General features: G+C 50.2%; 1 protein-coding gene across 9 annotated transcripts in view; it reads right to left on the bottom strand.

Annotated features, from left to right (window-relative positions):
• Positions 1-27,712, bottom strand: part of sema6cb (semaphorin 6Cb) — a 123,327-nt gene that overhangs the window by 35,959 nt on the left and 59,656 nt on the right. For 7 of the 9 annotated variants that reach the window (XM_088621555.1, XM_088621561.1, XM_088621562.1 and 4 more), the window contains 2 exons: positions 21,913-22,060; positions 100-346 (listed from right to left, as the gene is read on the bottom strand). In XM_088621555.1, coding sequence (XP_088477681.1) covers positions 100-235 — 136 coding nt within the window. In that variant the 5' untranslated portion in view covers positions 236-346; positions 21,913-22,060. Of the gene's footprint in view, positions 1-99; positions 347-1,406; positions 1,576-21,912; positions 22,061-27,712 lie in introns of all 9 variants that reach the window. The other 2 variants (XM_088621556.1, XM_088621560.1) reach the window with 2 other exon arrangements.

Below are 27,712 nucleotides of genomic sequence, written 5' to 3'. Positions count from 1 at the left end.
TGGTGTTAGCCACTGTCCTTTCTGGTACGCTAGCGATTTCTGCACTAATGTCCCTCCAATGCCATGGCCCCCTGGTAAAGGCGCCGAAGGGTTACTCACGCTGCTGGTCGACAACGTTGATTGGCTCCAGGTCTCTGGGGAAGGGCGAGGTCAGCGCCGTCACAGCCAACAGAAGGGATGTCAGCGTCAGGGCCCCGCCCACCAGGGGGTGTGGCGGACAAGAGGGCAGGGTCATCTTTACAAGTGAAAGGGGTCAGGGACGGGCAGGGGAGGGGACAGCAGCAGCACGGGTCCTCGCCACAGGCTCAGCACGGCAGCATGGCTCACCACGCCGGACAAGCACGGTCTGCAAAGAAAGAACAAGGGCCCTTGCTCAACGTACTGATTTGTATTTCTGACTTGACCTTGATCATGAGAATTAACCGACGTGTTTAACTGATCAATGCATGAATTAATTTTCTCGGTACCTCAAGCTAGCTAGCACAGACAACTACCAAGCAATTCACACTTATTTGGCCCCAGGCTCAGCTCAGCATGCCTCCACTCCAGACGAATCTGTCTTTTCATCCGTTCCAAGATGATACAGACAAAGCATTGTTAAGACTGGTGGAAAACAGATCAATTACTTTGCTGTGCGTCGCCTGCCTCGGAAGACTGCAGACTACAGGGTTTAAACTGTTCTCAATTAAAAAATTATTTTAAGAAATGACAATCGCCACCTGGCAATTGGGCCACTGAATGCTCAGTGACCAGAGCACAGAAAACCCCCCGATACTGGACCCACAGCCGCACTAAAGCAATATTTACTTTTATCAGGACAGCCACACTGCATACAGAACTGAACAGCTCCATCCTCCCCTTCATTCCTGACGGGCATCAGCTGCCACCAGCGCACAGCCCTGACGCTTCCAGACTCTCCCTCCTGCCACCACTCGAGCCTGGGGCCCCCCGACACCCCGACGGGTCCGAGAGGCCTTTCGCCGCCTCTCTCCCTCCCCCCCTTGAAAAGGGCCCGCCGCTCCCCCCTGCCGATTAGTTGCTTAAGCATTTTGCAAGCACCCTGGCAGGAACTGACAAGCAGGAGAGGACGAGTGGGGCTGGACAGCCAAGAAAGTAATTTCCCATGAGGTCCAGGTGGGCCTGCGTGGCTGTTTCAGCTGACAGGGCTGAGCGCGCGGGGGGCGGGGGGGCGGGTCTGGCCTGTGAACCCCCCCCTTCCCCCAGTCTCCCCCTCTAGCCGTCTTGGCTTGAACTCCTATTTCCAGTGGGTCCAAAAAAAGACTGCATTTCTCCAGATTCAGAAACAGTTCACAAAGCCAGTGGAACACCGTCAATACGGTCTCAAACCAGACTGCCACTAGAAACGCTGAGATATGGTATTATGAAACCGCAATTCTCATTATTACCTGCGCTGCCCTTTTATCCACAGAGACCTAAATTTGAACTCGTTCACACTCCAGCACTTTGTGTGAAGGTCAAGCCCCACACGAGGTGTGAACCTGCAACCTGCCAGCTATCCAGAAATCCAGACCCTCCTACTGCAATGGACTGAGCGGCGTGCACAACTTCTCCGTCCTGCAGAGGAATAAATATAAGCAGTCACAGCCACACCACTAAGAACTCTACTTGAGTTATTTAGCCACAGTAGCATACTATGTTATCAGGTCTAAGATAGAGTGGGATGAGACTGTCCTTTGCATTTGACAGCTTGTCAGGTTAAAAAAGGCTGAATGCCACAGCCCTAGTTATGGAAGATTAATTGTACATTGAAGGGCCGTGAGACTGAGGCTGTCATGGACACCAGCACCTGAACATCTATTGCAGATTTATGCTGCACTTAAAGCACTTCAGCCAAATCGGACAGTGAAAATGTCATCTTTTGCAAAACCTCAGGTCTAATGGCCTTCTTTTAAATTCAACCCAGAAATACGTAAAAGTTCTGCTTTTCAGAACACAGAAACAGTTCAGAAACACAGTCAGCCTCACTATCTAGAAAGACACAGGAAGAACATACAGTACCAGCATATCCTCAGGCCATTTCTGCCTTTTGACCAATTTACCTCTGTGCTGCTTCTGCTTAAGAAATCATGCCTTAAGAAATCCTTCTTAAGAAATAAAAACCGCTTAAGACATCATTACTGCATAACTTGATTGGCAATTGCAGCTTATGAAAAAAACAAATCAGGATGAGAAAGTGTAAAACTCCCTGGCAGGGAGGGATTCAAGGGGATGGAATAAAAAACAGTCAATATGTGCCCTAGAAACCCATGTGGCCCAGCAGACTGCTTTTTGTCCCCCCCCTTATCCCACATCACTTCCGGTCTTTTAGGACCCAGGAGCTCCAGAGCTGGGCATTAGGAGAACCACACCTTGAAACAGAACTGGAACACGGGATGGGAACAAGGGAGAGACCGCACCGATGGAAGCAGGCAGCACCCGAGTCTTTTCGCCTCGGGGGGGCCGCCGGCGCTCCCATTACACGGGACATAAAAGATACGCTTGCCGAGATCGCTTGCTTTTCTAGAGTGTGAGTGTGTGTGTGCGTGCGTGCCTGCGTACTCAGGAGGAACTGTTTGTCCATCTCTGGAAATGCTGGAGCGTGCACGCACGCACGCCATTCTGATGTAAGCGAGATGCAGCTTGAGTTTTATTCAAAAACACGCCATGGTCCTACAGTCTACGTGCTGTAAAAGTTCATGCTTGCCTACCCCTTGCTAAAAAAGTTACAGGCAAAGAAAACAGCTTTAAACGCAAAAAAAAAAAACCCTCTGGAGCGAGGAAGGACTGACGCAGGCAGTTGCTGGAAAGAAGCAGTCAGCACCCCCTGGGATCCTGCACACTGTAGCCAGGGCAGGGTGGCTGCTTTCCGGCCAGGGCTCTCGGTCTCTCGTCAAAACAGCAACTCCTGCAACTTGCCAGGCCCCCAGCTTACAGTGACGTCAATAAGAGACGCACTGCTCTTCCAGTTGGCACTCAAACTCCTGCAAGGTGCTGTGGAGCTCATGGAGGGTAAAAGCATGCCTACGGGGTGCTGGTCTCTCGTGCGGATGCAGGAGTCACAGTCAGACAGCCAAGTCTTAAACAATGAGGTATTCCAAACAGAATAAGAGAACCCCCCCCAGCGGAGGTGTGGAAAAAAATCTAGCAGTTCTTCCATTAAATAAGCGTAGGAGTCCCAGGAGAGATGCTTTCCATATGACTGTATGAAGACAAGTCCGCCAGACACTGATATGTTTGAGGCTGCTCTGTTTGGTGCCTCGTATTTTTGCCTACAGCAAGAGAAAGGCTGGCTTTTTCACACCTATTTTACCACTTTAAAATTATATCTCCCATCGCACCTTCGGGAAAAGCTACCATGGTAGAGCAGCTGGTAAGGTGACAGACCACCCCCCCCCCCCCCTCCGCCCCCCAGTGCCTTGTGATGAAGTAGCCAGTCTGTGCTCTGCCAGAGTGGGGCTCCCATTATCTGACAGCTCCTAATGAAGCCACGGCCCCACTGTAGAAAAAAAGGGAGAGGGGTAATGGGCTGTGGAGAGCCCAGGCTAACGTGCCTAATCGTGTTTGAAATGACAGTGGTGTCCAGGGACCCACAGCGTGATTTATCAGGTCAGTCTGTAAAGTAGCGCAGCAGAGCAGGGTGGGGCTGGTGGAGTTGAAACGATATACCATCTTCAGCAGGGCTCGGAGGGGGGGTCTCATTAGGACAGAATCGGGCACACAGCCTCCCCGTCTTTCACGTTCCAAAATCCCGCGATCGCCAAAAGCTACGCCGTCCTCCACCTTTGTTCAGATCTACAGCGAAAGACAGAGATTGGGTTGGAAAGCGAAACAGCAACAGCAGGAGAACGAAAGCCCAGGCCCCAGGCACAGACGGGCCTACTCCCGTTAACAACCTTCCTCATATTAATTAGACTGGAAACAGGTGGCACGTCTTTACACAAAGGGGGGTGGGTGCATGGAACAAGAGGGATGCCCTTGGCTGGATAAAGCCCTTACACCAGTAAAGTAACAGTGAACGTATGAATGGGCTCTTCTTCTTTGCAACCCAGCGAGATACAGCTCTAACCATGCACAGCTAACAGACAAGCAAACCACAGTGTCACCATAGCTAAGAGTCCTTGGGAACATCCCAGCACTCCTAGGACTCAAGGTACAGGCACGCAGCTGTGTCCATGGGAAAACAAAGCTAAAAGGGAGGTAAGGCTACAACGTGTGACTTAACCACTCCCCCCCCCCCAACACGTGGGCAAGCATCTCTGTCAGGCCTCTCCCGTCGGCAGGCAGCGGGGAGTCTAGTTGACTACTCTTCTCCATCACTTACGCCCCTCCCCAGGGTAAGGGGAAGCTCTTGTTGCGACAGATGTGTCGTTTGTGCTTCGACCGCACCACGGAATAACGCCTCTGCCGGGGCCAGAAGCCGAACTGTCCCTCCAGCGGGTTTCGAAGCAGAACAGGAAATACAGGTCGCCCTGAAGCCCTCCTGCCTTGACTGAATGAAAAGCGGCTTCCCATCCCCAAAGCCTCAACCTCCCCGGTCTCCTTAGTAACGGAGATCCGAGATCTAATTTCCAGGTCAGCCAGCCCCAGTTTCGGCGAGGCCAGCCGCCAGCCGCCAGCCGCCAGCCCCCCCCCCCCCAACACCTTCTGGAAAAGGAAAATCGAAAAGGGAAGAGGAAAAAAAAGAAGGTACAAATAAAATGTAAAAGACGGACAGAACTAGGGTGCCGATGATGGAGGGTGTGTGGGGCGGCTGGGCCGGGGGAGGGGGAGTCGGAAGCAGGATTTTCCGAGCTCTCCTCTCCCTCTTTTGGACCTTCCAAAAAGAAAGGAAAAAAGAAATCTCATCAGCCCGTGACACAGAGAGGCAGTCCTTGCTGGATCTTTTCCCTCCGTCATTTACAGAGGGATCATTGGAGAAACAGCATCCTTTTTGACCGAGTTCCAGATGAAAGGACGCCCCCACCCCTGATTAATTAATTTCAGTTCTCTGGATGAAGGTTAACAGCCCCCTCCGCTCAGTTAAGGCTTAAACCGTGGAACTGCGCTTTGATGATTTGAAATGCATGAGGCACATCTACCAATCAATAGCCATTGTTTCTCACTGATCTATCTGCATGCTTCAAACCCAAGCCCGATAACCAGAATTATAACCGTGCATCAAGCAAGGGTCCTGCTATGCTACCCTGCTTCCTGATTTAATCCGAGTCGATTCTGCTTCTCGGGAGGAGACAGTTATTGTCAGTTGTGCTGTATGGTAAAATCATGGCTGAGGCTTCGTTATTGAACTGTGTTATTCGGATGAGATTGGGAATTCAGCTTGAATAGATACGTGTGTTTTCAGCAGTGACTAAATGCCCTTGCCCCAAAAATGACACTTAATCTTTGACCCCAGGACCACAAAACAATCAGCTGTTCTTCCTGTGGTACGTGGTGAGAAACCACAATGAATTGATGCCTGCTCTCTAAAAACGGGATAAAAAGAAATAAGTCAAAATAATGGGCAATTCATTAGGGAGAGTTATTCGTAATTCATCATTATCAGAATGCATTCTGTGGTACAAGGACATGACCAAGATCTTCAGGCTTAAACACTACGAGACTCAAGACAGCATCTGCAGCCAGTGGATTGAAGAGACTTCAAAAAAGAAACGACAGACCTTTCTGCACAATTTTACTATAGAAACAGGGCTCCTGAAATGTTTGGAAACGCAGATCAGAAAATGCAAACGGAGACACAGTTCTTACAGTTAGGGGGAAATTTCTAAAAAATGTCTTTTGCTAGATAAGTTCTACATTAACAGAGCAGGAGAACATGCTGAAGAGTGTGTGTGTGTGTGCGTGTGCAGTCGACTTGATTCAGAACTCCCTCATGCCACGACTGCTAAAGTCGTCTCCTGACAGCTCAACAATGGGAATAGAAATGTCTCCAGCCCTGCGCTTAATAGAATACAATATTGCGCCCCTGTCATTATTTCCCTTTGCCTTAGCTCCCGAGGGGAAAGCGAGCGCAGCGAGATGAGGATGATATGCTCGCGCTCCTGCAGGGAAGATGAAAAACAGTGCATTGCACAGGGGGGAGAGGGAGAAAGGGTGGAAATCGCAAACAATAACCGCTGTCAGTGCTCATCTTGCAACTTATCGCTCATAATCCCCTCGATACGTCTTTATTAACGTCCACCTGGGTCTCCGACAGAGCGTTTATCAGAGCTGCCGTTTTGAGGGAGGAAGTAGGAGACTGGGGCTGATGGCTTGGGAGGTTCAGCCTTGGGGTGTGTGCACGTGGCACACTCACTTAGGGGGACAGAGTGGTCTTGGCTTAAAGTGGATCTGATCTCCTTTTCCATTCCGCCTTCTGTTCCCTGCTGCTATTGCCTGAATTTTAACACTTCAATTTCTGGTGCGGAACGTTTCTGAAAAAGGACCTGTGTACTGGGGGAACCATTTCAGTGATGCACAGGGCATTGTGCACGAAACACCAGTGTGTGCCTGGACAGTGTGCAGTACTCTACTTGCAAAAGCACTAGGGACCAGCAGGGCTTGGCAGGTGTGGCTACCCAAGAAAATTACACCAGTTGCAACAGAGCTGCTCCGATGGTCAAAATCCAACTCTGCCATCTTAAAGTATCACAAACCCTGAATCCTTAGTATATCGCCAACTACCAGGAACAAGAGATGCATGTTCCTTGGTGACGAGGATTAATTTGGAGTCGGTAATCACAGCTAATCAACACTATGTCAGACTAAATCCTGTGGTGGAAGAAACACTTTTTTCTGGAGCTCTTGATTTCCAGGGTGCTGACAGAATTTCTCCTACTTCAGTTTTTTGAGAATTCTTTTGACAGTTTCATTTTATGCAGGTGGTAATCATATTGGACGTTTATTAAGAAGCAGTTTTGGAGTGTGGTGACCAGGGTAGCAATGTCCCAGCATGGTTACAGGGGACACGGTGCTGTACATGAGACCCCATATTTTGGGTGAAAAAGTAAGCAGAGGTCATTAAAGATCCTTGAGCTCTGTCCTGGATAAATCCCACACAAAGTACACACAGTCTGAACTCCCTAAAATCCCTCCTTAATTCAAAGGGTGCAGATGTTTCTGACTGGTCCCACTGATCTGCTGCGGAGTGGGGCTGCTGTGTCACCGAGATGGGTGGAGATCCTCTGGGATCAATAGTGCCATGTGAATGCAAGGAATTATTACTTATTATAAGGGGGCTGTCCTGGAACAGGATGGGGAAACAACAGGTGTAACTTATTTATAGAAAACAAGAACTAAAGCAATGGCAGACAATCCTGTGCTGAAACAGCCATGTGGGGCAGAAGCATACTGTACTACTCTAGGATTTAAGAACGTGCACCGAGTTTTAAACCTTGCAACAAAGCTTACACAGCTCAATCACATACAAAAAAAACTTACAGAAGGATACTGACAAATGCTTTGATATTATGCATTTCTTTCTTATACAGTAGCTGTATGGGCACGGAGATAGAGGAGACAGCTGTGGCAATGCTTTTAAGCAGACAAAAGGCCAGAACGGAGGGGGTATGTTATGAAACTCTATTAGAGCTGGAGTTGTGCAGCTGGTCCTGTAGTGCCTTTCTCCGTGAGCCAGCACTGCATGCAAGTCGCAAGGCACTCAATTTCCCGACGGAAAAGGCACTCCATTAAAGCAGGCCTTCTGCGATTGCAATCAGCTCTACGGCACGGGAGAGAGGCAGGGAAAAATGAGACGCGGAGACTGATGGGGGTTAAAAACAGACCGACGGATCGAAGGTCTGAAAGAACAGCTAGCAGACTGGGTGGCTGTCTTGTCTGATGACCAGCACTGGGAGAATTAACCCTACAAGTAGAGATGACTGGTTCTAGTCTGGGCCGGGTCACACCGTAACCCTACAGTCCAGATATGGCCGGTCCAGTCTGGGCCGGGTCATACTGTCCAGAGAATATATGCTACAGTCCAGAGATCATAGAAAGAAACAGAGCCGACTATCAAACTAAGAATAAAGTCTGCTTTTGATGTTGATGGGAAATATGAAAATATATAATACCGTTTAAAGCTGAAAAACAAGGCTTTACTTTCATACAAAGTTCTGCTTCTGTAAAAATTATATATCTGAAATAGCCATCAGATAATCTTTCTCTCCTGTGGCAAAATAAACTCATGACATCCCTCAGCGCCAATCACACGACCAACCACTAACCCAGCGCCCCCCCCACACACACACACACTTAATGAGTGTGTTGAACAAACAGGATCAGTTTACAAATTGTTCAGTTTATCAATTCATTTGAACAGTCAGCTTATTCCTGAGATTTCTGTTTCTTCCCCTTCCTTTAATCTTCCCTGAGGGCATTTTTATTTCTCATGCTGAAAAAAGCACAGTAAGAAAAAGAAAGAAGACAGGCCGTCACGTTCCCAGATCACCTTGTAAGTCTCTCCATCCGTGTTTCCTGACAAACTGCCTTCCCAATCACTATTATCCCTGTTAAAACCTCACCCTCTTACTGCCTTTGCATCGGCTTGGTGGCTTCTCGTTCGCAGCCCCCACCGGTCACGTCAGCTACGGCCTGCTTTGCAACGTGTAGCTCCAGGGAGTAAGAACTCGGGGGAAAGAAAATATGGGGATTGTGAGCCGAGGCAATGCTTTTAAGCAGACAAAAGGCCAGAACGGAGGGGGTATGTTATAAAACTCTATTAGAGCTGGAGTTGTGAACTGTGTTGCCTTTCTCCTTGAGACAGCAGTTTGCGAACTGGAAGCTGTTGCAATACAGTCAGGGTACGTTTTGATAAGGGCTGGTCATGCACTTTTTCCATGATCCTGCCTCCACCGCCTACCTGCGTAATGTTTTCGGGTGCTGGTCTGGTGACTGAGGATGGCCACTGCCTTCTGGGAAATCTATTTCAGGCAAGAACGGCCAAGCTATCTGAACCTGGCTGCCCTCTTTTGCTCGTGGGCTTTTTTGACCGATAGGGCAAGAAGAAACTCGTGGAAAAAAAGGTGTTATGAAATGTACGAAAAACCGAAGCGTTGGTCATCTCTTACTCCCCATCCATCTCTTCCGCGTTGCCAATGCCGGGTTTAAGACAACGAAGCAACACAGAATTATTCTTTTGATTCAGAGAACAGCCTGAAGCAACCAGCCACACACGCCATCCTTCTCAAGAGGCCTCGTACTGCGGCAGGGATGACTTTAGGCCATCGAGACAGAAATAAGACGGGCGGGCTGTGTCTCATGATTTAAGCCTGGGGGTGTGTACATGTGGGTGTGCACGTGTGCGGATTTTGGTGGTTGTGGTGGCGACGGATTGGTGGGGAGCGGGGGGGGGGGTCTCCCTTCCATGTGGTCTAATTAAATCACCACTCGCCTTTTCCGGTGAGGAGCCCACAAAAGGCCGGCGTCCACAGGGGACGCATGTAAGCAGAACAAAAGGGATGAAGGAATGAAATAAAAGGAAAAACATCATCGTGTGTCCCTCCCCTCCAGCGGGCACGAAGCTCGCGGTAACGGGAGAGGCAGCTGCCCGAACACACAGAAAACGTCCTGGTCACCGGACCCCTATCGGTAAGCGGTGGGGAGACGGAGGAAGCAGATTTTTTAAAGTGCTGCTGAAACGCTTGCCAGCGACCGTCTGACGCCGACTCAACCCGGGCCCCCCGACTCGGCAGCGCCGGACCCCGACCGGCCACAGCTGGGGACAGGGAGCCACGCTGACCCACCCGACTCCCCCTGAGCAAGACGGGGGGTGGCGGGTGGCCGGTCGGAGCGATGACAAGGCACCTCCCCGTCGCCTTAAAGCTCCCTCCTGCTCGCCCCGCTGGCCCTGATCCGGCTGGCCCCACGCTGCCTCTTCAGCGCACGGCCTCACTCCGTCCGTGTGAAGGAAAGAAAAAGACTTAAAAAGCAGGAGTCGCTGGAGCAGGCCTCCCTGAGGCTAGACAAGCAGAATATGAGAGAGAGAGAGAGAGAGAATCTCTCCCGGTGCGTAACAGACCCTGGACCGCTCTTTAAACACATTTGTACGGAAAGCATAAAAAGGAGAAAAAAAAAACAGACCCATCCATAACTGCCAGATCGAGGCGAACGCGGGCTGTTAAGCCCTCTCCGAGATGTCATTAAGCAAGAGTGCTTGATAAATGCACTGCGCTCGCCGAATTTGAAATTCTCATTAGTCTGTGTGCAGAAGAGAATGGGGAGCCATTACTCTTGTGTGGTTGACACCGAGACAGAATTTGGGGGTTGGGGGGAGGGGGGGGGGGGGTGTCATGTCGGTGTGTTGTGTGCGCGTGCCGGCGGCGGTCGGGGTGGGGGTTGGGGGTTGGGGTGAGTCTGGATTGCCTGATTTTCCTCTCTTCCTGGGCAGCGGTACATGTGGGTACAGGGGTACCGGTGCCCCCTCCCCCAAAACCAGGGGTCTGGTCAAGCCTGTGTTAACATGGCTTCGTTACAGAGCTCCAACGCCCCTCCCTGCCTGTGCCCGTGACCCAGGCCATGTGTGGCTGCTGGCCTGTACCTCGGCCTCAACACCCTGAACCCCTGACCCCCTCGGGTAAGGGAAAAAAGAGAACCACATCACCAGCAAGGAAAAGTCCCAGCAGTCCTGCAAAAAAAAACTCCTGTTGCCCCAAGCTTTACCCCAGGTGTCTAGCTTGTTTTCCATTTCAACTCTAACAATATCTAACCTGCCCACCGCTCAGCGGGACATCCTGGGGTTAATTCTCATCATCGAGTGTTGAAGTTTCCCGAGTCCCGAGGCCTTTAATTAATCAGTGACTCACTGACAATCAGCGCTGATGACACAGCTCCAAGGGAGGTGAACAGGGGGTTGTTTTATTTCCAGGTCAGGAATTAAAACATGCAAAATCCACCTGTCAGACTGTACGCCAGCAAGCCCACCCACCACCCTGAGCGAAGGCCGGCCGCTGGACAGACATTCAGGTTTCGGTGGTCTGCTCTTGCAGTCTGGCTGCTCAACAAGCGTACTGTCCCAGAATTACTGACTTTTTTTTTTTTACCAGGAGTAATGCATCGTATTTTAGATAACAGGGCAAATTGTCACTAGGGACCTTCATTTCTTTGCTAACACGACGATAAAAGCTTTGTGTATCTGATTAAGTTGAACAAAGAAAAAAAATGTCATACACAATTAAGGGGAACTATAGATCACTGTGTAATAATCGCAAACGCTGCAGCACCACCGTACTGCTACTCAGCTAGACTCGAACACTGCTCTTCGCCTGAGCCCATGTGGTGGCGCGCTCACCTAGGCTTGCCCACTGCAACATTAAAGCACAGCAAATATGACTCCTTCATTGGCTTTATATAGCGCCTTTCATCCTGAAGGATCCTCAACGTTCTTTACAGGTAAGAAGGGAGCAGCCTCCTCCGAACACCAACCAGGGCTGAGTCATTGAGCCCACAGCAGGGAAACCGATTCGGGAAAATTTAGGAAGTGAACTTTGGGACGGGAACCGTCTCCGGCCCACTTGTCGCAGGATCTGTGATGACCACATGGCCTCCATTTACTATCTCAGCGGACAAAAAGCATGAGCACAGCTCTCTCCAGCTGCATCACTGCCGTTAATCAGAAACTCCGTCCTCGGCTGCAGGACAGCTCTTGCTGGTGATGGCTTGACCAAGCACCCAAGCACAGACTTTTTTTTTTTGCAGGCGAATGTTTGAAACCACTGCATTTAATTTTTTTTTTACCTTTATGTCCCAGTTTTACAAGAACGATTGACTCTATCCCCCCGCCCCCGCTCTCGCTCCAAACGGCTCTGACAGACGAAGACTTTCGTGCTCCGGACGGTGTAGCGGGCGCCGCTCGCCATCAGCAAAGACATTTCGCCAAAGTGAGAACACAAAAAAACGCCCTTCGCTGAGCAAAGCAGCGTGAAATTGTTTTTCTTTTCAGGTGGGGGCCATGTAAACAGCGAGGGTAATAACCTCCAGGAGGCCGAGGGAATAAGAATTGAGTACTCGTACTGACAAGTACTGAGGGGCCTGGATCCAACTGTTCCGGTACATGATCGTTCAGAACGGCGGTGGAGGAGGGAAAATAAACTCAGATTAATTGGAAAAATTCTTTGCATTTATATAGCTCTTTTTTCATCCTAAGGGACCACCAAAAAATATCTTTACATATAGAAGAGGCCCCACTGAAGCGCGCCACCTGGGAGACTCACAGCACGTATTCTGCACCAGCAGCCCCCCCTGCACACAGACCAGGGGTGGAGCTTTAGGGAGGTCAGGCTGCACAGCCACCAGTGGAGTTTAGCCAGGACAACGGGGTCAACACCCCAACTCATCCCAACAGTGTCCTGGGATCTGTAGTGACCAGTAGTCAGGACACCAGGGTCCACACCCCACTCTTACTGACAGTGTCCTGGGGTCTGTTGTGACCAGTAGTCAGGACACCAGGGTCAGTACCCTTTTCTTACCGACAGCGTCTTGGAGTAACCAGTAGTCAGGTACTAGGTTTACATGCCATCTGGGGTACTACACCTACTACAGAACAGTGTCCCTAATCACACAGTCCTACTGGGGCATGGAACTGGAAATTCCAGTCCTCGGGCAAGAGCGCCACATACTGGTCTACCAAAACCACTGACTGTGGTTGAACCTGGAGGACTCCCACCCCAGTACTGACCAGGCCTGGCCTTGCTTTGCGTCTCGGATCTGAGATCTGACGAGATCGGGGTGCAAGGTGAGAATTCTGCCGCCTACGAATAGAGAGAAGCCACAGTGTTACAGAGTTTTGATAGTGCAGTAATGAGGCTGTGCCGCACCGGGGCCCGTTTCTCATTCGAGTGGGAAAATGTGTATCAAACGCTTCTCTGCCCCTGCTCTCTCCTGTGTGGTCCTTGCAGAACTCTCCGTGGCCTGGCTAGACCCGCAGTGATTTTAATCGCTCAGGTGTAAAATCGCTCCACGTCTGAAAAGAAACGAGATGACTATGCGCGCACGGGCATACAAATGCATCAGCTGAAACGACAAAAGATAAAATCCGCTGCACCCAGAACGCGCTGAGTGCGCCAATACAGCCCGGTCGCAACGCCCTGCAATTTTCTGCTCATTACTCAAGCACACCGACCATGATGGATGCAGAAATCAAGAGAACAAATGAACACTGAATTCGGAATATTAGAAAACATGAGTTCCAGAAAAGCCCTTTCAGTTCAGTGGTTTCCATAATGAAATGTTTGATGACAGCATGGGGCTTTTATTCTTTGATTGACCTACGTTATGAATGTAAACTATACCCTGATACAGACACACCGCTTTTGGCTGCCAGGAAAAGGAAAATGGCTCAATAAATCAGTCCCTCACGTACTGTAACTGGACCAATTGATTGATTAATTGGTTAACGAACAGACAGTGCCGTCCCCGTCGAAGACAAGGATGGGATCCAGGACTGGGAATTCCGGTGGTCTGCAGTCATATCACTCCAAACGATCTACTCGGTGGTTCATAACTGCACGGGAACTCCCAATATTTTGGAGGGCGTTTTCCAGTTGGATTGTGCTCTGAAGACACGAGTGCCTTCGCTGGTCTAGTCATTCAAGTGCTCAGCAGAAGCATGCAGTAAAACAACAGAACACACGAGAGAGACATGAAAGAAAATGCCAATTGATTACAATTACCACGTCAGAGTGAAGAACAGGCATCGAAGCGGATAAGGGCAGGAATTGCAAAAGACAATTTACGGACACGGGTCTGATTACAGAATGAATGGCGTTGGTTCACGCCCAGCAAGATGACTCGGTGCTCACCTGATAGAGGCTCTTTTTTCCCCCCCCCACACAAAGCTCAGATTGATAATGGTAAGCAAATGTGCCGGGGGTTATAAAGGCCAACAACAAGCCCCATCTGTTGGACTACAGTATATGAGGAGCGGAGGAGTCCAATGCTGCTTCAGACCCAAGAGTCACGGGCTCTGGAAGACGCTATGTTAAAGTGTGTTGGTTCAACTCCCCTGCAAGACCTCTGCCCAGCAATGTCATGAAAACTTGTTAGGAGTGTGACTGCCAGGCTAGACACAAGTTTTTTTTCCGGGAGAGGCGACATCATTTCTCTACTTCTAATATGATACAGCTCAGTCTGCATCACCAGCCCAGCGACACAGCTCACAAGCGGGCAAAGCCAGGGATCATCCAGCCAGGGACACAAGATTTGAGATGGGATTTACGACAACTGCTTCACAGTGGGATCTGTCAGGGTACTGGGGTGGAACCCTAGGTCTTTAGAAAAGTGCAGCAGATTTCACATACATCTGTCTGGTGTTTAATAGGAAAAAAAAAACACTTCCTACAGCACAGCATCCCAGACCCCCTCCCCCAGTCAGCATACTGGAGGCACTGGCTATGGGATTTCTGATGCAGAGGGAGAAAGAGCACCACCTACTGGTCTACCAGCACCACTTCTTGAAACATCAACCCAGCTGTCCTTCGACAGCTCCAAATCCCAGCTCTGTACTGACCGAGCCCTGGGAAGTGTTCAGTTCCCAAGCTCAGCTTGTCTTGGGCTCGGTTAGGGAATTTGGGGTCTGAGGTTGACTGGCTTGTCGGCACACAGCCAACCAAACGCCCGGTTCCGGTTGTGGAATCGAGCCCAACCCCCGGGTTCGGGGAAGAGAGAGAAGAGGGGTTCAGCAGGCTTATGGTGTTTAGGCGAAGTACAATTAATTGTCTCACAGGGTAAAGCATGCAACACAAACTGCACTATGAAGAAGCAGAAACTCTGGGTGAGGAGAAACAAAGGGTATCCTCTTGCTCTCTGAGTGCCACTCGTTATCAGTTCTTTACTGAGCAGGGTGAGACTTGAGTTTTAGTGCCAGATAACTAAAGACCACTGTTAAACGCCAGAGGTGAAAAGGGACACAGGACTAAGCTGCTGGAGGATAGGAATGAGTTAGCAGTGCATAAATTATGCCATTCTGACTCGGGCTAGAATACCGAACTGCGGCTTAGGAGAGACAGACAAATGAGGCAACTGTGTGCCTCTTTCGTACTCTCTCTGTGAAACACAAATAAGAAAATCAGAGACCAAAACCTCAGTCTTCCGCCTTCTGCACTAGAACAGCAAAGCCACCCTGAGCCATGCAGACACAATCAGAGGGAAGGAATAATAAAGCAAGTGGTATAGAAGGATATGCAGTTAGAAGTGTAGAATCTAAAATCAAGGGACATCATGTTAAAATTGCACTGGTCATGCATTTAGAAAACTTGATACAATTTTGGTTACAGCTTCACAGATACAAAACACTGCTAATCTGCTACAGTATCAGGCCATTGAAGAGCTACAGTAGCAGGTAGCTTCTGTAGGTAAGTCTTACTCTGACACAATGAAGGATGTGCATCGCTTTCCTTGGCCACCTAGTCTTGGACAGAGAAGCCTAAACCTTTCTAAAACCTCTCCGACTCAGGTATTCACAAATCCTCCGAGGCACTGAAAAAGTCATCTTTTCCCCTGGGATTTCTTCAGGATCAACAGTGAAACACAAAGCAGATAACACAAGTGGAAACTAAGGGAAAGCACAATTAAAACCGAGAACAGGAGGCACTTCTTTACACAAAGGGCAGTAGGAGTGCGGAGCACACTACAAATCCCACGTTTTAAAGCCGATACCCTGGCTTCTTTCAAGAACTTCCTGGGATCAATCAGCTACTGATCAATTAGCCATTGGGCTGGATGGGCACAATGGTCTCCTTTCGTTAGCATCCTGATGCTCCTATGGTACAGTACTTCACACAGCAGGAAAACTGATGCGGTTTAACACTAAATAAAACAACAGAAACTAGCTGAAGTGGGACATTTCCACTGGGACAGAATCTCTTTGCCTTTGATCTCCAAATAAAGAACATACAATATTTAAAATGTACAGCAACCTCCCTCAAGGACAGTGTTTGTGCACTGTGGGATATTTTAGTAAAAAAAAGACCCGTTATTAAAATCATTTAGTTGTAAATGTACAGTAATCATCCTTCCAAGATGACACATACTTCAGGTTTACAGTGGGTTGCAAGCATGCTTATGTTAAGTATATGGTGTTCTGTAATAATTACCCCCTTTCAACAAAGTTAGGAATTGAATTTACAAGCCTCGGATTCAGCTTTCCTGCAGCTCTTTTCCGATGTGGGAAACCACTGGTGTTCCCAGGCTCACCAAGCTAGCAGGAAGCAGGATTCTCTTTCACAGCACTAGTGATCAGAGATGCCCATTATTTAAGCAAAAGAGGACGCTTGCGCCTGTGGAGAATTAAAGCTGGCTGTCCTACCTATTTAAACTCAGTTTAGCTTCCCTTCCTTTCCTTATTCCCCGAGGCTGTGATTTTATTCCAAGGCAGCACTGCTTGCGCTGTCACAGCCGGATCTTCACAGTCGGTACCACTCCCCCCCCCCCAAAAAAAACACATGGAAACACGGCACAGTCCAGGAACGACACATTCAAAGCTGAACTATAACACCCGTAGGACTGTGGCTCTCCTTGTGCAGGCCTGGCCACCCAGGAAAAAGTCAAGTCTCGCTCACCAATGCAAAAACAGCTGCGCTCAAATGGAACGAGCTTCTTGTCCACCATGCTGAAAGCCAGTACTAGGATGGTGGATGGTGATGTGATGTAGCCAGATACCAGGTGGATGCTGCACATTAGTGGTGGTGGAGGAGAGTCCCCATTACCCGTAAAGCGCTTTGAGCGGAGTGTCCAGAAAAGCGCTATGTAAGTGTAAGCAATTATTATTATTACTACTACTGGATTCTTCAAGGAACAGCTGGCTATCCTTGCATCAGTCGCTATGTGCACCATAAGGGGTGGCCTCTAATCCTTTGCCACTTTTCTTATCCCTTCATCCATTATCGGAAGACTGCTGATCCACCTCTGGAAGAAGAGGGATCACGGCAGGGATGAGGGCACACATCTGCTCTTCCTCCTGGTAGCACGGTACAGTGCTGCCTACTGGGCCCCAGGGAAGGGGGCTCTAGGAAGCACAAAGCTGGGCGCACATCCTTGCCCACAGGACTGGGATGGGTGACCCCCTGACCCCCTGCCTCTCACCCCACTGGTATTCAGCTCTGCCCTCTGTCCTGGGGTGGGGGGGTCGTGGGGGGGAGGGAATAGGCTGGCAGGTGGCTGAAAATGACTTTTGTCATTTATATTCCAGGACCATTTTTGTGGTTTCTCACCCCCCCCATTAATCACCACTGCCCTTAGTCATCAAAGGTATTTAAGGTATTTCTCGCCTCTGCGACGCATGCCAAGCCAGGAATGCTTCAGTCCTTCGCAAGGAGGCGGCAGTAAGGAATCCTAGTCAGGGCATAGCTGAATAATAATGATGTCGTCCCAACCATTACAGAATAAAAGTATGAGCTGTTGGTATTTTACTTCCAATTACCCACCCCCCCGCATTTTCCTTTCCTTTTTTCCTTGCCCAAGAAGTGGCACCAATCTGCACCCCACCCCCCTCCCATCCCCAAGTTCTGACGAAATTTTTTAAAAAAGAAAAAAAACCCTTTCCACGCAGTCTTCTGAAAGATTTGTATCGCTTTCCAACGCCGACAGCATGACCAGAGAAACACTTTGAAAGGCCTCTTCTGCCGGCCGTCAGTAAAAGCATTAAAATGCAAAATCGATTTTTTTTAAAACTTTCTGGAGCTCTGGGAGGGGGGGGTCGTCGGTGGCGGGAGACGAGCGATCAGGGGACAGGGCGGGACAGACAGCAGGCCGGAGATGAAAGGAAGGAAGAAAGAAAAAGAGTTCAGAAACGGGGAAGAAAGCCGCATTGATCAAGAGAAGAAACGGAAGAAGAGCAGAGGAGGAGGAGGAGGAGGAGGGGAGCGGCGCTTGTGCTCTTCGGGGTGCCGCACAGCCTCTCTCTCGCCCGAGCGGTCCCTTTGACCCTCCCGTGTCCCCCCACACCCCACCGCGCCCCCGCGGCAAGAAGCGGGCCTCTGGTCTCGGCCCCGGCCCTGGGGGTGCTCTATTCCTCGCAAGAGGCGGGCGAGCCCCTCGTTGAGCCCCCATTCACGCCGCCCACCTGCTTCCTGTCAGGCACCTCTCTTCCTGCTCAAACCTCAAGAGCAGCGGGGAGACGGGGAGGAGGGGGGGGCGAGCGCGCGGGCGCCTTCCTAAAAATAGGAGACTGTCACCAGCGCAGATGCAAGAGCTCTCTTTCCTGCAGCAGGGCCTGACACCTGCCTGACGCCTGGCACGCCGGCAATTAGGGAGAGCGCCGGAGAACAATGGGAGACATCAACCTGTCAGCGGGCGCCGCGCAGGGAAAAAAAAAAACACGGGACACCTGCAAAGATGGAAGAAACGGAAAGGACCGGTTTCAACTTTGTCCGGCTCTTCTGTTCTTCCTGGGAAAGGAAGGGCCCCCCGCCCCGCAGGGAAGGCTGGTGACAGACGGGCGCTCCCTCGCCCTCCTCCCCGAGCGGCAGGGCACAGAGCGGGGGGCTGGCGCGGGCGAAACCTCGTCGGGACGGGGAGACCGACGGAGCGCCGTCTAGCAGCTCCAGGCCGAACCGCTACCCAGCTGCAGGGCCTGGGGAGAAGAGTCCTGCTCCTGCACAGGTCGAGAGCGGCCTGCGTCAAAGGCGTACACAATCCCCCCTCGCCACGGACTTCCCCCTCTTCTCCCTGAACCGACGGCGCGGACAGCCGCTCACTAACTGGAAACCGGCCCACCGAGGCAGGCCAGGAGAGCTGGTACCACCAGGGCAATCGGAACCGCTCTGCTGCAGATCTGCTGCGCTTCAGTGAGCCCGTGAGGCGCCGGGTGACCCCCACATGTCGGACACAGCGCAGCTTCGCTTGCCGGGGGAATGGAAGAAAACAGGCAGTGCGCAAAACCATGCTTCAGATCGCCGAATAAATTATAAATAGTGGTTGTGATTGGAAGTGGGGGGGGGGGGGGACGAAGGCTCAAGTGGTTTTAAATGATCAATTAATATCACTTCTGAAACACAACGGCAGCTCGTTCCTCGAGGCAGCCAAACGATGCCATCTGGTTCCTGCCTTTGCCAAATTTGAGAGCGCTAGGAAATGTCGAAAAGTCCTCGTCTTTTATATAAATCAAGTAAAAGACTGCTTGGAGGGAGATAAAACTGAATTAATTTGGCTCCCTTGAAAAGAACTTTTTGCTTTGGTTGTTAAGAGAGAGATAATGGAGGGACTAAGGTTTAATGTCATTGGTGCATCAGTTTACAGTGCAAACGCGGAACGGGCCTCTTCCTTTCTTCTGTATAGTTTCCCAGAAGCTGTAAGAGTTGGACGCTGAAATATTCTGACTTGTTTGGCTGGCAGGAGGGTTGGGCTGGGCCGCTGGGGGCCACAGCAGTCCATTCCTCACCTACACTCCCGTCACGCGAACAATCGGCCGCTGTCAGGAGATTCCGCCGACGCGTCTTGTCTGCTGTGTCTTTTTTGCACAGTTTGGTTTGGAGACGTGAAGACTAAGGGAGTGGACTCTGGCCTCATCAGGTGCCGCAGCTAGGTCTCTGACCTCTGACGGGCTCCCGGCCACCAGCCCTGTCCCTTAACTACTGCTCCACCCAGACTGTAAGTGTCCCCAAAAGCCTTTGAGGTCACCAGGTTTTGACCTCTCATTGCTGGAAGCTGAAGCGTTTCTCCCAGCCTGGGAGACCATGCTGAAAGATTCTGGTTCTGCTGAAAGTCAGAATTGACTCTGAACGAAGAACAGCTAGGATAGTGTGAGGCTCCCCTGAATCGATCTGGGAAACCTCAAGGCCGAACATGAGCAATGTAACAAGTAAAAAAAAAAAAGCCACCTTACGATGTTTACAAATGCCCTCACCTACTTTTTTGGGTGTTTTGAGCATTTTTCTTACATAAAAAGGGAGATAACACCAGTCACAACAGAGAAAATAACCGTTTTCGCTCGCACACAACCCAAACCCCAAGACTTCAGAGGGAGCCCCACTATCAGATAAATACACCACCTCTCCCGGTCGAGAGACCGTGACGGAGGTGGGGGGTGTCATTGTGTGAAGTAAATCCCAGCATTCCTGGGGGGTTTTAAGAAACCAATATTTCCTTCCGTATGGGGATCAGGCTGGTGCAGAAAAAACGCGATTCGTGTTATTACAGTCATTGAGCAGCTCTGCAGGCATTTAACATCTGCTGGGCTCCTGAAGTGACTTGTCAGCAGTGTGAGTGGAACGGTGCTGAAACGCTGAAGTGTGGGGCTGACAGCTTGTCCCTGCAGCTGTGTCAAGAGGGACGGCTCTTTCCGGCCTCGCAGCCAGCAGCACTGCTCTCGGCCCCGCGCACCGAGCTCGCCCACGCTCTTCCCGAGCGCCACAGAAACAATCATCCCACCACCTCCACGGCCATTCCGCCACCAGACGCGCAGCGAGCGGCACAGACTCGCCCGATGATCGGCCGGAGGAGCATCGGAGAGCAATCGGAGGAGGATGAGTGGAAACATTAGAGGAGGATCGCATAGGAGGACCGGAGAGCAATCGGAGGAGCTTGGTCAGAGGTGGATGAGTGGAAAGATTAGAGGAGGATCGCATAGGAGGACCGGACAGCGATCGGAGGAGCATGGATCGCAGGGGAGGATCGGAGGAGTGAACTGAGGGGGATGGGAGAAAAGATTGGAGGTGCGATCAGACACCTGCTTTGTCCTTAAACTTTGTGGCCCGAATTCCGTTTTTCTTTAAAAAAATGGAATACGTGTTCATATATTGCTCACGTGATGCTTCCTTTGATAGAAAAACGATAAAAAAAATTGTTATTGTCTGCAACCATACTTACACACAAGCAAGAGGATGATGAGTAAGATCCATTCAAAAGCTAATTGTTCAGCTATAAACAATGAATGAAGAGTTAATTGACAGAAAAAAGCGTGTCATGAAACTCAGATACGCAGTTCTTTTTTACTCACGCAAAAGTAAACTTTGCAGAGTGTTTACAGAGTGCTGTGCCCAAGACGAACATGTGGCCAGTGTCCACCTCCATTCTAAGAACTAATGTCCTTTGACACGACTCCGGGCTTCTGGTCTGACAGGACTGCAGATTCAGAGTTCACAGACTTTTACTGCTGGTAGGACTCTCGAGTACCAACAGGCCAGTGATTCTGACCGCAGGCACCGAGCACGGCAGCACAATGACATCCTGCGATTTTATTTTTCAATTGCTTATGACCCTCTACTAAAATTCACCAACGTCTTCAAACCTGGCTTACGCCTGTTACTCCCTTTGTATTTCAGAAATTACTGTATGCATGACAAAGCCCGGGATTTGAAAGACAGAAGAACAGAGGCCCTTATCAGTGGCTACAAACCTTCCAAAGCAGATTGTATCTGTTCGCAGTTTTGTCAATAGTGTATCAGATATGAACATGAGCCATTGATCAAATCATTGCTTTGATCTTTTACCGAATAACCACTGGCACTGTAGAGCAATTAGAGATAGCGCTGGATTAAAAAAAAAAGACTGATAGGGGATTGATTTATTGATTGAGAGCCAGCACCTCTGTTATAGTTGGACCACTGTGCAAGTGTGTCCTGGACCAGGAGGAAAATGTTGAATTGGGCAGCTCTGGTTCTACGAGTCCTGAAGATCTACTCTTCTGCTCTTCATCAACTCAAGTGAATAATTGGCTTGGTTAAGCCCACAAGAGCTCACAAGACCCGAGGTGCCACTTTTTGGGCAGGAGACCGAAGAGGACATCAAAACAGCATCCAACGCGAGTTGGTCATTCAGCCCATCTGGCTCCTGCCGGTTTTCCCCGGGTAATGGGATCTAAGGATCTCTTACAGCTATTCCTTGGAAAAAACCCAGGTGCAGCCCAGGTTCAACCACACGGCTGGGCACCCTGTCCCAGACTCCGGCCACCTCTGGTCTAAAGAGAAGCCTCCCGTCCCCCATTCTGAAAGGAGCTCTACTCACTGTGTCTGAGCGCCTGTGCGCCGCGGGGCCCGACGGCAGCCGCCGACTCTCCAAACTCCTTTCAGGGCGCACTCCGATCCGAGCAGTAGGCCAGGGGGAGCAGAAAGGAAACCTGCCCCAGTTCAGAGATCTGCCCCTCAGCAGGGTCCTGTTAAAGCAAGGAAGGGAAACCCATTAGCAGGCTTCCTACTTAAAGAAAGCAATGGACTTGTGGAGGAGGGCGCCAACATCACGGGACAGGTGCACCCGTACTTCTAAAGCGAAGAGGCCCGCGTAACTCAGTGAGAAATACCCAGCCTCCTGCGTGAGCATCTGCATCAGGCCCTGCATTTCCGCGCTTGGCGCTGGCACCGCATGCACGTCACCTCCACGCGAGAGGCCGCTCATTTGTTATCACTACAAGCGAAGTAGCTTGCCAGTGGACTGCGTCTTTTTTTTTTTTGCTCCTAGTAACGGCAGCGTTACTGAGGAGCGGAACGATGAGAGGCGACTCTGTGAACAAATCCCAGCCGAGCCCTGGTTTCTCCTTCTGCAGCCTGCGGGGTTAAAGCGCGTCTGGGCCCGTTCGCACGCAACAGATTGGGGGAGATCCGGGCTTCGGTACGCGGCGCTACCAGACCCCCCTCTGCTCGGCTCCAGAGCCGACCTGCTTGGGCTCCCCCCCCCCCCAACCCTGCCGACACCCCATCAGCGAAAAAAACACCATCTGCTTCCCGGAGCCACCAGCCTGTTTAAAAGGCGGCATCCGTAAGCGTGACATCCCAGTTCTCCCCAGCTCACGCAGAGCCGCTTCTGTCTCGACCATGTGCGCGGAGCAGATCCTTTTTTCTCCCCCCCCGGGACCGATTATCTGCCCCTGACTAGCGTCCGCTGGCTCACTGTTGCCAAAGCGCCCCCGGCGCTGAGAAACAGGACGTGTCCTCAAAGAGGACATGCCCTTCGCTTCGACCTTCCCTGGGGCCGACGCAAAAATACACTGAAATCCCTCTGCGTCCCAGCGCCGTCGCTCCCCAGCGACACCCACTCTTAATTAAACCACATAATTGGCTTATTTTGTCACTCAATTGGATTTCAGCTCCTTAAATGATGGGGAGATTCTAAGGTGCCTAGAAAAGTAACTTCTATGGCGAGCTTTAAAAAGGCGTCGCTAAGCAAAGTATTACGGCTCAATGAAAAATATTACTGAACAAAACAGTGTTGATGTGGGAGATTTTCCAGGTGTGGTTTAACCACCGAGTGTTTGTCCTATGAAACAGACTGCATGTTCTCAAAGCCAGTTGTGATCTCCAGACCCAGGAACACCGTTTGCCAGCTATGACCAACCCAAGGTCACACCGACACCAGCGATTTGCTGGTGCAGCTTCCCCAACCCCAATCCTGGAGGGCTGGTCCGCCTGCGTCGTTCCTAGGTCTCTTCCACGCACCGACCGGGCCCGGGAGAGCTAAGAGAAGGTGCACACCAAGGCCTCCACAGCCGAAACGTTGTTTTCCTTTCTTCACTGCACGGAACAAAGCCTTACCCGTTGATGAGATGAACCAGTTCAATTAAGGCAATAGGTAGCCAAAAGAACCTGCCAACCCCGAACAAGGTCACCTTTGGCAAAAGAAGCTCCTACCACGCTCCTACTTTTGTGCACGCCCTGACTCGGGAGACCAAATAGGGGAGCCACTGGTTCTTTGGTGACTCAGCACCCCTGGGCCTGACTCAGCAGTTTCCTCTCTATATAAAGGGGCGTGTCCCGTCCGCAGACTTTGGAAGCGTTACGCTCTAGATCTCCATACGGGTGCCTCCTCCTCCTCCCCCCACCCCCCGCCTCCCTACTGAAAGAACACTCTGAGCCGATCCTCAGAAACCGAAAGCTGCCACCACGAAGGAACCAAACCGAACCCGGTCTTCTCATTTAAAGCTTCACAGCGGGCTGGTCATGCTGCAACAATCACCGTGGTCCCGATTTCTCCCGCTTTGTCCCACGGTTGCTGTTCCGTTCCCCTCCGGCTGCTGCAGGACAGGAAGCCCGCGCAAATGAGTTCAGGGGGGGCGGGGGTCTGTGATGACAGACTCATCCGACAGAGGGAAAGAGCGAAGGAAGAGCAGAAAAACTGAAGTGCGGGCGGAGGAGTGGATGTGCCAAACCCCTGTCGCTCTAGCACAGGCTCAGTGTGATGGGAGCTGAGGAGAGACGGGAGTGAAGGAACTGGGTTGTGTCAGCTTGCCAGTAGCCAGAATTCTTCCCAGCGGTTTACTTATAAATCTTCACTTCATTTCCCCACGCAGTTTCACTCTTTAAAAAAAAAAAAGCTCCCTAACGATCTCGACTGTCGTTTAGACGTGCCTCATTGAGTTAACGATCCCTGCGCCTTGCATCTCGTCACCGCAAGGCAAGGCTCCCTCCCCCCCTCCATCACTCCCTCCCCCTCCATCACTCCTGCTCCCCCCTTCCCTCCATCACCCCCTCTTCCCCCCTTCTCCATTCCACCCTCACTCCCTCTCCCCTCTCCCTCAGTCTCTCTCGCCCTCTCTTCTCCCACCCCCACCCCCGGTAGCCAACAGATTAGCAATTTGTTTAAAAGTGCCTCCGGTCTTTCTGCCGTGTGGTGTGCTGGAATGATCAATAGTTCTCTGAAGCTCCTGGCTGAAAGCCTCCGGGCTCCAGAAATGAAAATATTAATAATACATGACTCCCCTGTCATATTTTGCAATTTAGGGAAGGAGAAGACGCACGTGCTGGCATGATGGATGTCCTAATTGGACTAATTGTGGAGCGTGTACAAATTTAAACAAAGGAGAGCCCTAGTCCGTCTGTCACTGAATCTTTAGGGAGGGCGCAGGAAAGCAAGATGACAGACTGAAACGAACAGAGAGAGGGGGATGATGACAGCCAGCGAGAGGTCTGTATGAAGCCATGTCTTATTTGGCTTTTCTGACTGACCGCGGTGGCGGGGGGGGGTCTGTGAATTGATTTTCCCATTGCTTTCAGGATCATCCAGTCACACCAGCCAGTGAAAAACATTTCAGGTATGTGGGCACGACCAGGACCGTTTGATCTACAAGGAAAGCAGGTCACTGCGTGTCCATCAGTCTGGTGTCGGTCCTACAGGGTGTGACCATCGATCCCCACAGTCAAGGGTCACTCTAACCCCCCCCCCACACACTTCTTAAGATTCCAGAAAAGTCCCCCAATTAAGGAACCATCCGTTAATCCTTTCTCACAGATCCACACCCACAATGCTTACAATTAAAAGCATATATACAGTATAACCATGTTCCCGTCTCCAGCAATTTGAGATGTATTTTCTATGTCAACATGATGTCATCTCTTATATCATCGGTTATGTCATTTGTGACTTGAGGAAAACAAGCAAGTAAGCATTTCATTATACTCGGGTACATGTGACAAACTTGAACTGTTAACCATTAAACTGAACATCCAGCCAAGTCCAAGGTGTACTGGAGGGTTGCAGGTTCACGTCCGATGCTTCACTCAGATTAATCTGCTGTATAAAGGGGTCTCTAGCTCATGACTATAAATGAGTTTTTTTCCCCCCGAATTGAGTTACGCATCTAAATACAAGAATAATTAATAATCAATCAATATATGGTCATTATACTCTGGCAAAACTGTCTGCTGTTGTCTGGTGTGGAGTGGTGCACCGGGAGGGTCCGAGTTCAAACCCTAGAGGTGGCAGAGCTACACTAGTCCCATTGGCACAGAGAACACCTGGTTTTAACCTGCCAGTTGGCATGCAGAAATAGTAAATAGGGAATAGATCTGATGGGTAAAGGCCAGGTTACCTACAGTAACTAGCCTGGATCCAAAACGTCTCATTAAAGTCTCTATCCTGCATTCGACTAGGACTCTCCCACTACTGGTAAAGACAGATGTTCTCCAGTGGACTGGGAGCTGCCCATGTCCTGGTCAATACAGATGTTTTCAGTAGACCAGAGGTGATACAGCTACTGGTAAAGACAGATGTTTCCAGTGGCCTGGAGATGCCCTGCTACCGATCAAGACTGGTGCTTCAGGGGATTTCAAATATATACAAATAACAAAGAAGCTCAGATTAAAACAAAAAAAAATAAAGAAAACAATCTACTTGCAAAATGAACCCATGGTTCCCTGTGGATTAAGCTGTGACTGCAACACTTACTTCATCTGTGCTTGCAGATGGATATCAAGGGCTTAACAGAGACCTGATTCATGCAGTGAATGAAAAGAGCCAATTAGTTGCTTTTACAATAGCGGGGACATTTTCTCTCAATAGTTTATGATTTCTGGTCTGAGTCCCATGATGGGTGAAATAGCCCCAGAGCCGAAGGTAATGCGGTGATACTGGCTAGGTGCTGGAGCAAAATACAGACCAAATGAATGTCAGGGCCGGGGAGCTGAGACGTTAACTGTGCATTAAGGATATTGAGCATGTAAAACATTTCATAACGTTTTAGAACTGTTTCTTAAGCACCAGTGAAATAAATTAAGATTTAGTGTGATGCATCACAGTCTGATCACATTACAGAAAGTCCAATAAGTCAAAGACGCTAAATCTCAACTTACATTTATACCTTTACACACTAATACATTGGGCGCATGTCATCTTTTAGTACACCCGGCTACAAACCTAAAGAAACTCAAAGCTGAGGAAAACTCTCCAGAGGACTTCCTCTGAAAGAGAACAACAAGCTTCTTACCTCTGAAGAGTCAGGATGTAGGAGAATACCAGGAACCTTGAAGCGCTTCTAAAGACTACAATCTCACACTGACATATCTTCAGGTCTTTATCACTGAACAAGATTCGTTCAGCACAGCCACTTCATTCACAGGTCATGCGAACAGGTCAAGACTCCAAGCTCCTTCCTCACGGTTATTTTTTTAGGCATTTTCTGTTGATCTTACATCAGTGGCAAAAGTGATTTTTTTTTTCCTTTTAATTTAGTACTTAACCCTCCACTGTAGAATTGGAAAGGGGCACCATCTCACAGTACACCCAGCAAAACTGTCTCCCTAATCAGCCCCAAATCCCAAGTGGCCGTCCCTTCGGATTCAGAAAGCCAGACCACACAGGCTCTCTGGGTGAGCTCATGCTCTGTCCTGGAGCCAGCCCGCTGTGACACCGGGGTGGAGAAGGGGCTCCTCGTGCGGACACAAATCACCTCGCAAGCTCATTACGAAAACCTCATCTGTCTCACCAGTCCGTCAAGAGGAAATCACACTAAATGAGGCTGAGCCGACGCACGTGGAAGAGATTTACAGCGAGGGCCTCTTTTTGTCTTGGCCTGCAAACTGCTGCCACTTGGGGAGACGCCGTCACGTTGCGCGGATAACGTGGGCTCGAGTCGCACGCGGCTGGGCCGAAGCCGTGCCCTGTGTGGGCGCGGCTCCCGGTGCTACTGGTACACCTGTTCTACAACCAAACCCGAGCCAAGATGACAGGCTTCAAGTGTCTAGCGCTCGACTCCTGGCAGATTCAAGGACTCGGCAGCTTGTAAAACCAGAAACAGATCAGACTGCAATGCAATGGGAGCTTTTGTCCGTCTCCCATGGCAGGGCGAAGGCAGCGAACGTTAAAGAAATGCTGGACGGGACGGCGAATTAATTTGATCCAGCAACGCATCCTACAAGGCATAGGGAGATGTCAAGACTCAGAATTTCTAACAGGGAAGAAAAAAAATCAAAACGCAAGTTTACATCTAAAAACCCTTAAGTCAGTACGGGCGAAGCAAAGCGATAAAAGATGTGACAGCTGTTTCCGAGAACACACAGAGCCATCGGAGTGTAGCTGATGCTCTGACAGTCGGCGTACG

Source organism: Lepisosteus platostomus, chromosome 26 (genome assembly GCF_059453375.1).
Source record: "Lepisosteus platostomus isolate fLepPlt1 chromosome 26, fLepPlt1.hap1, whole genome shotgun sequence".
Taxonomy (NCBI): Eukaryota; Metazoa; Chordata; class Actinopteri; order Semionotiformes; family Lepisosteidae; genus Lepisosteus; species Lepisosteus platostomus.
This window is presented reverse-complemented; position numbering and strand designations above follow the sequence as displayed.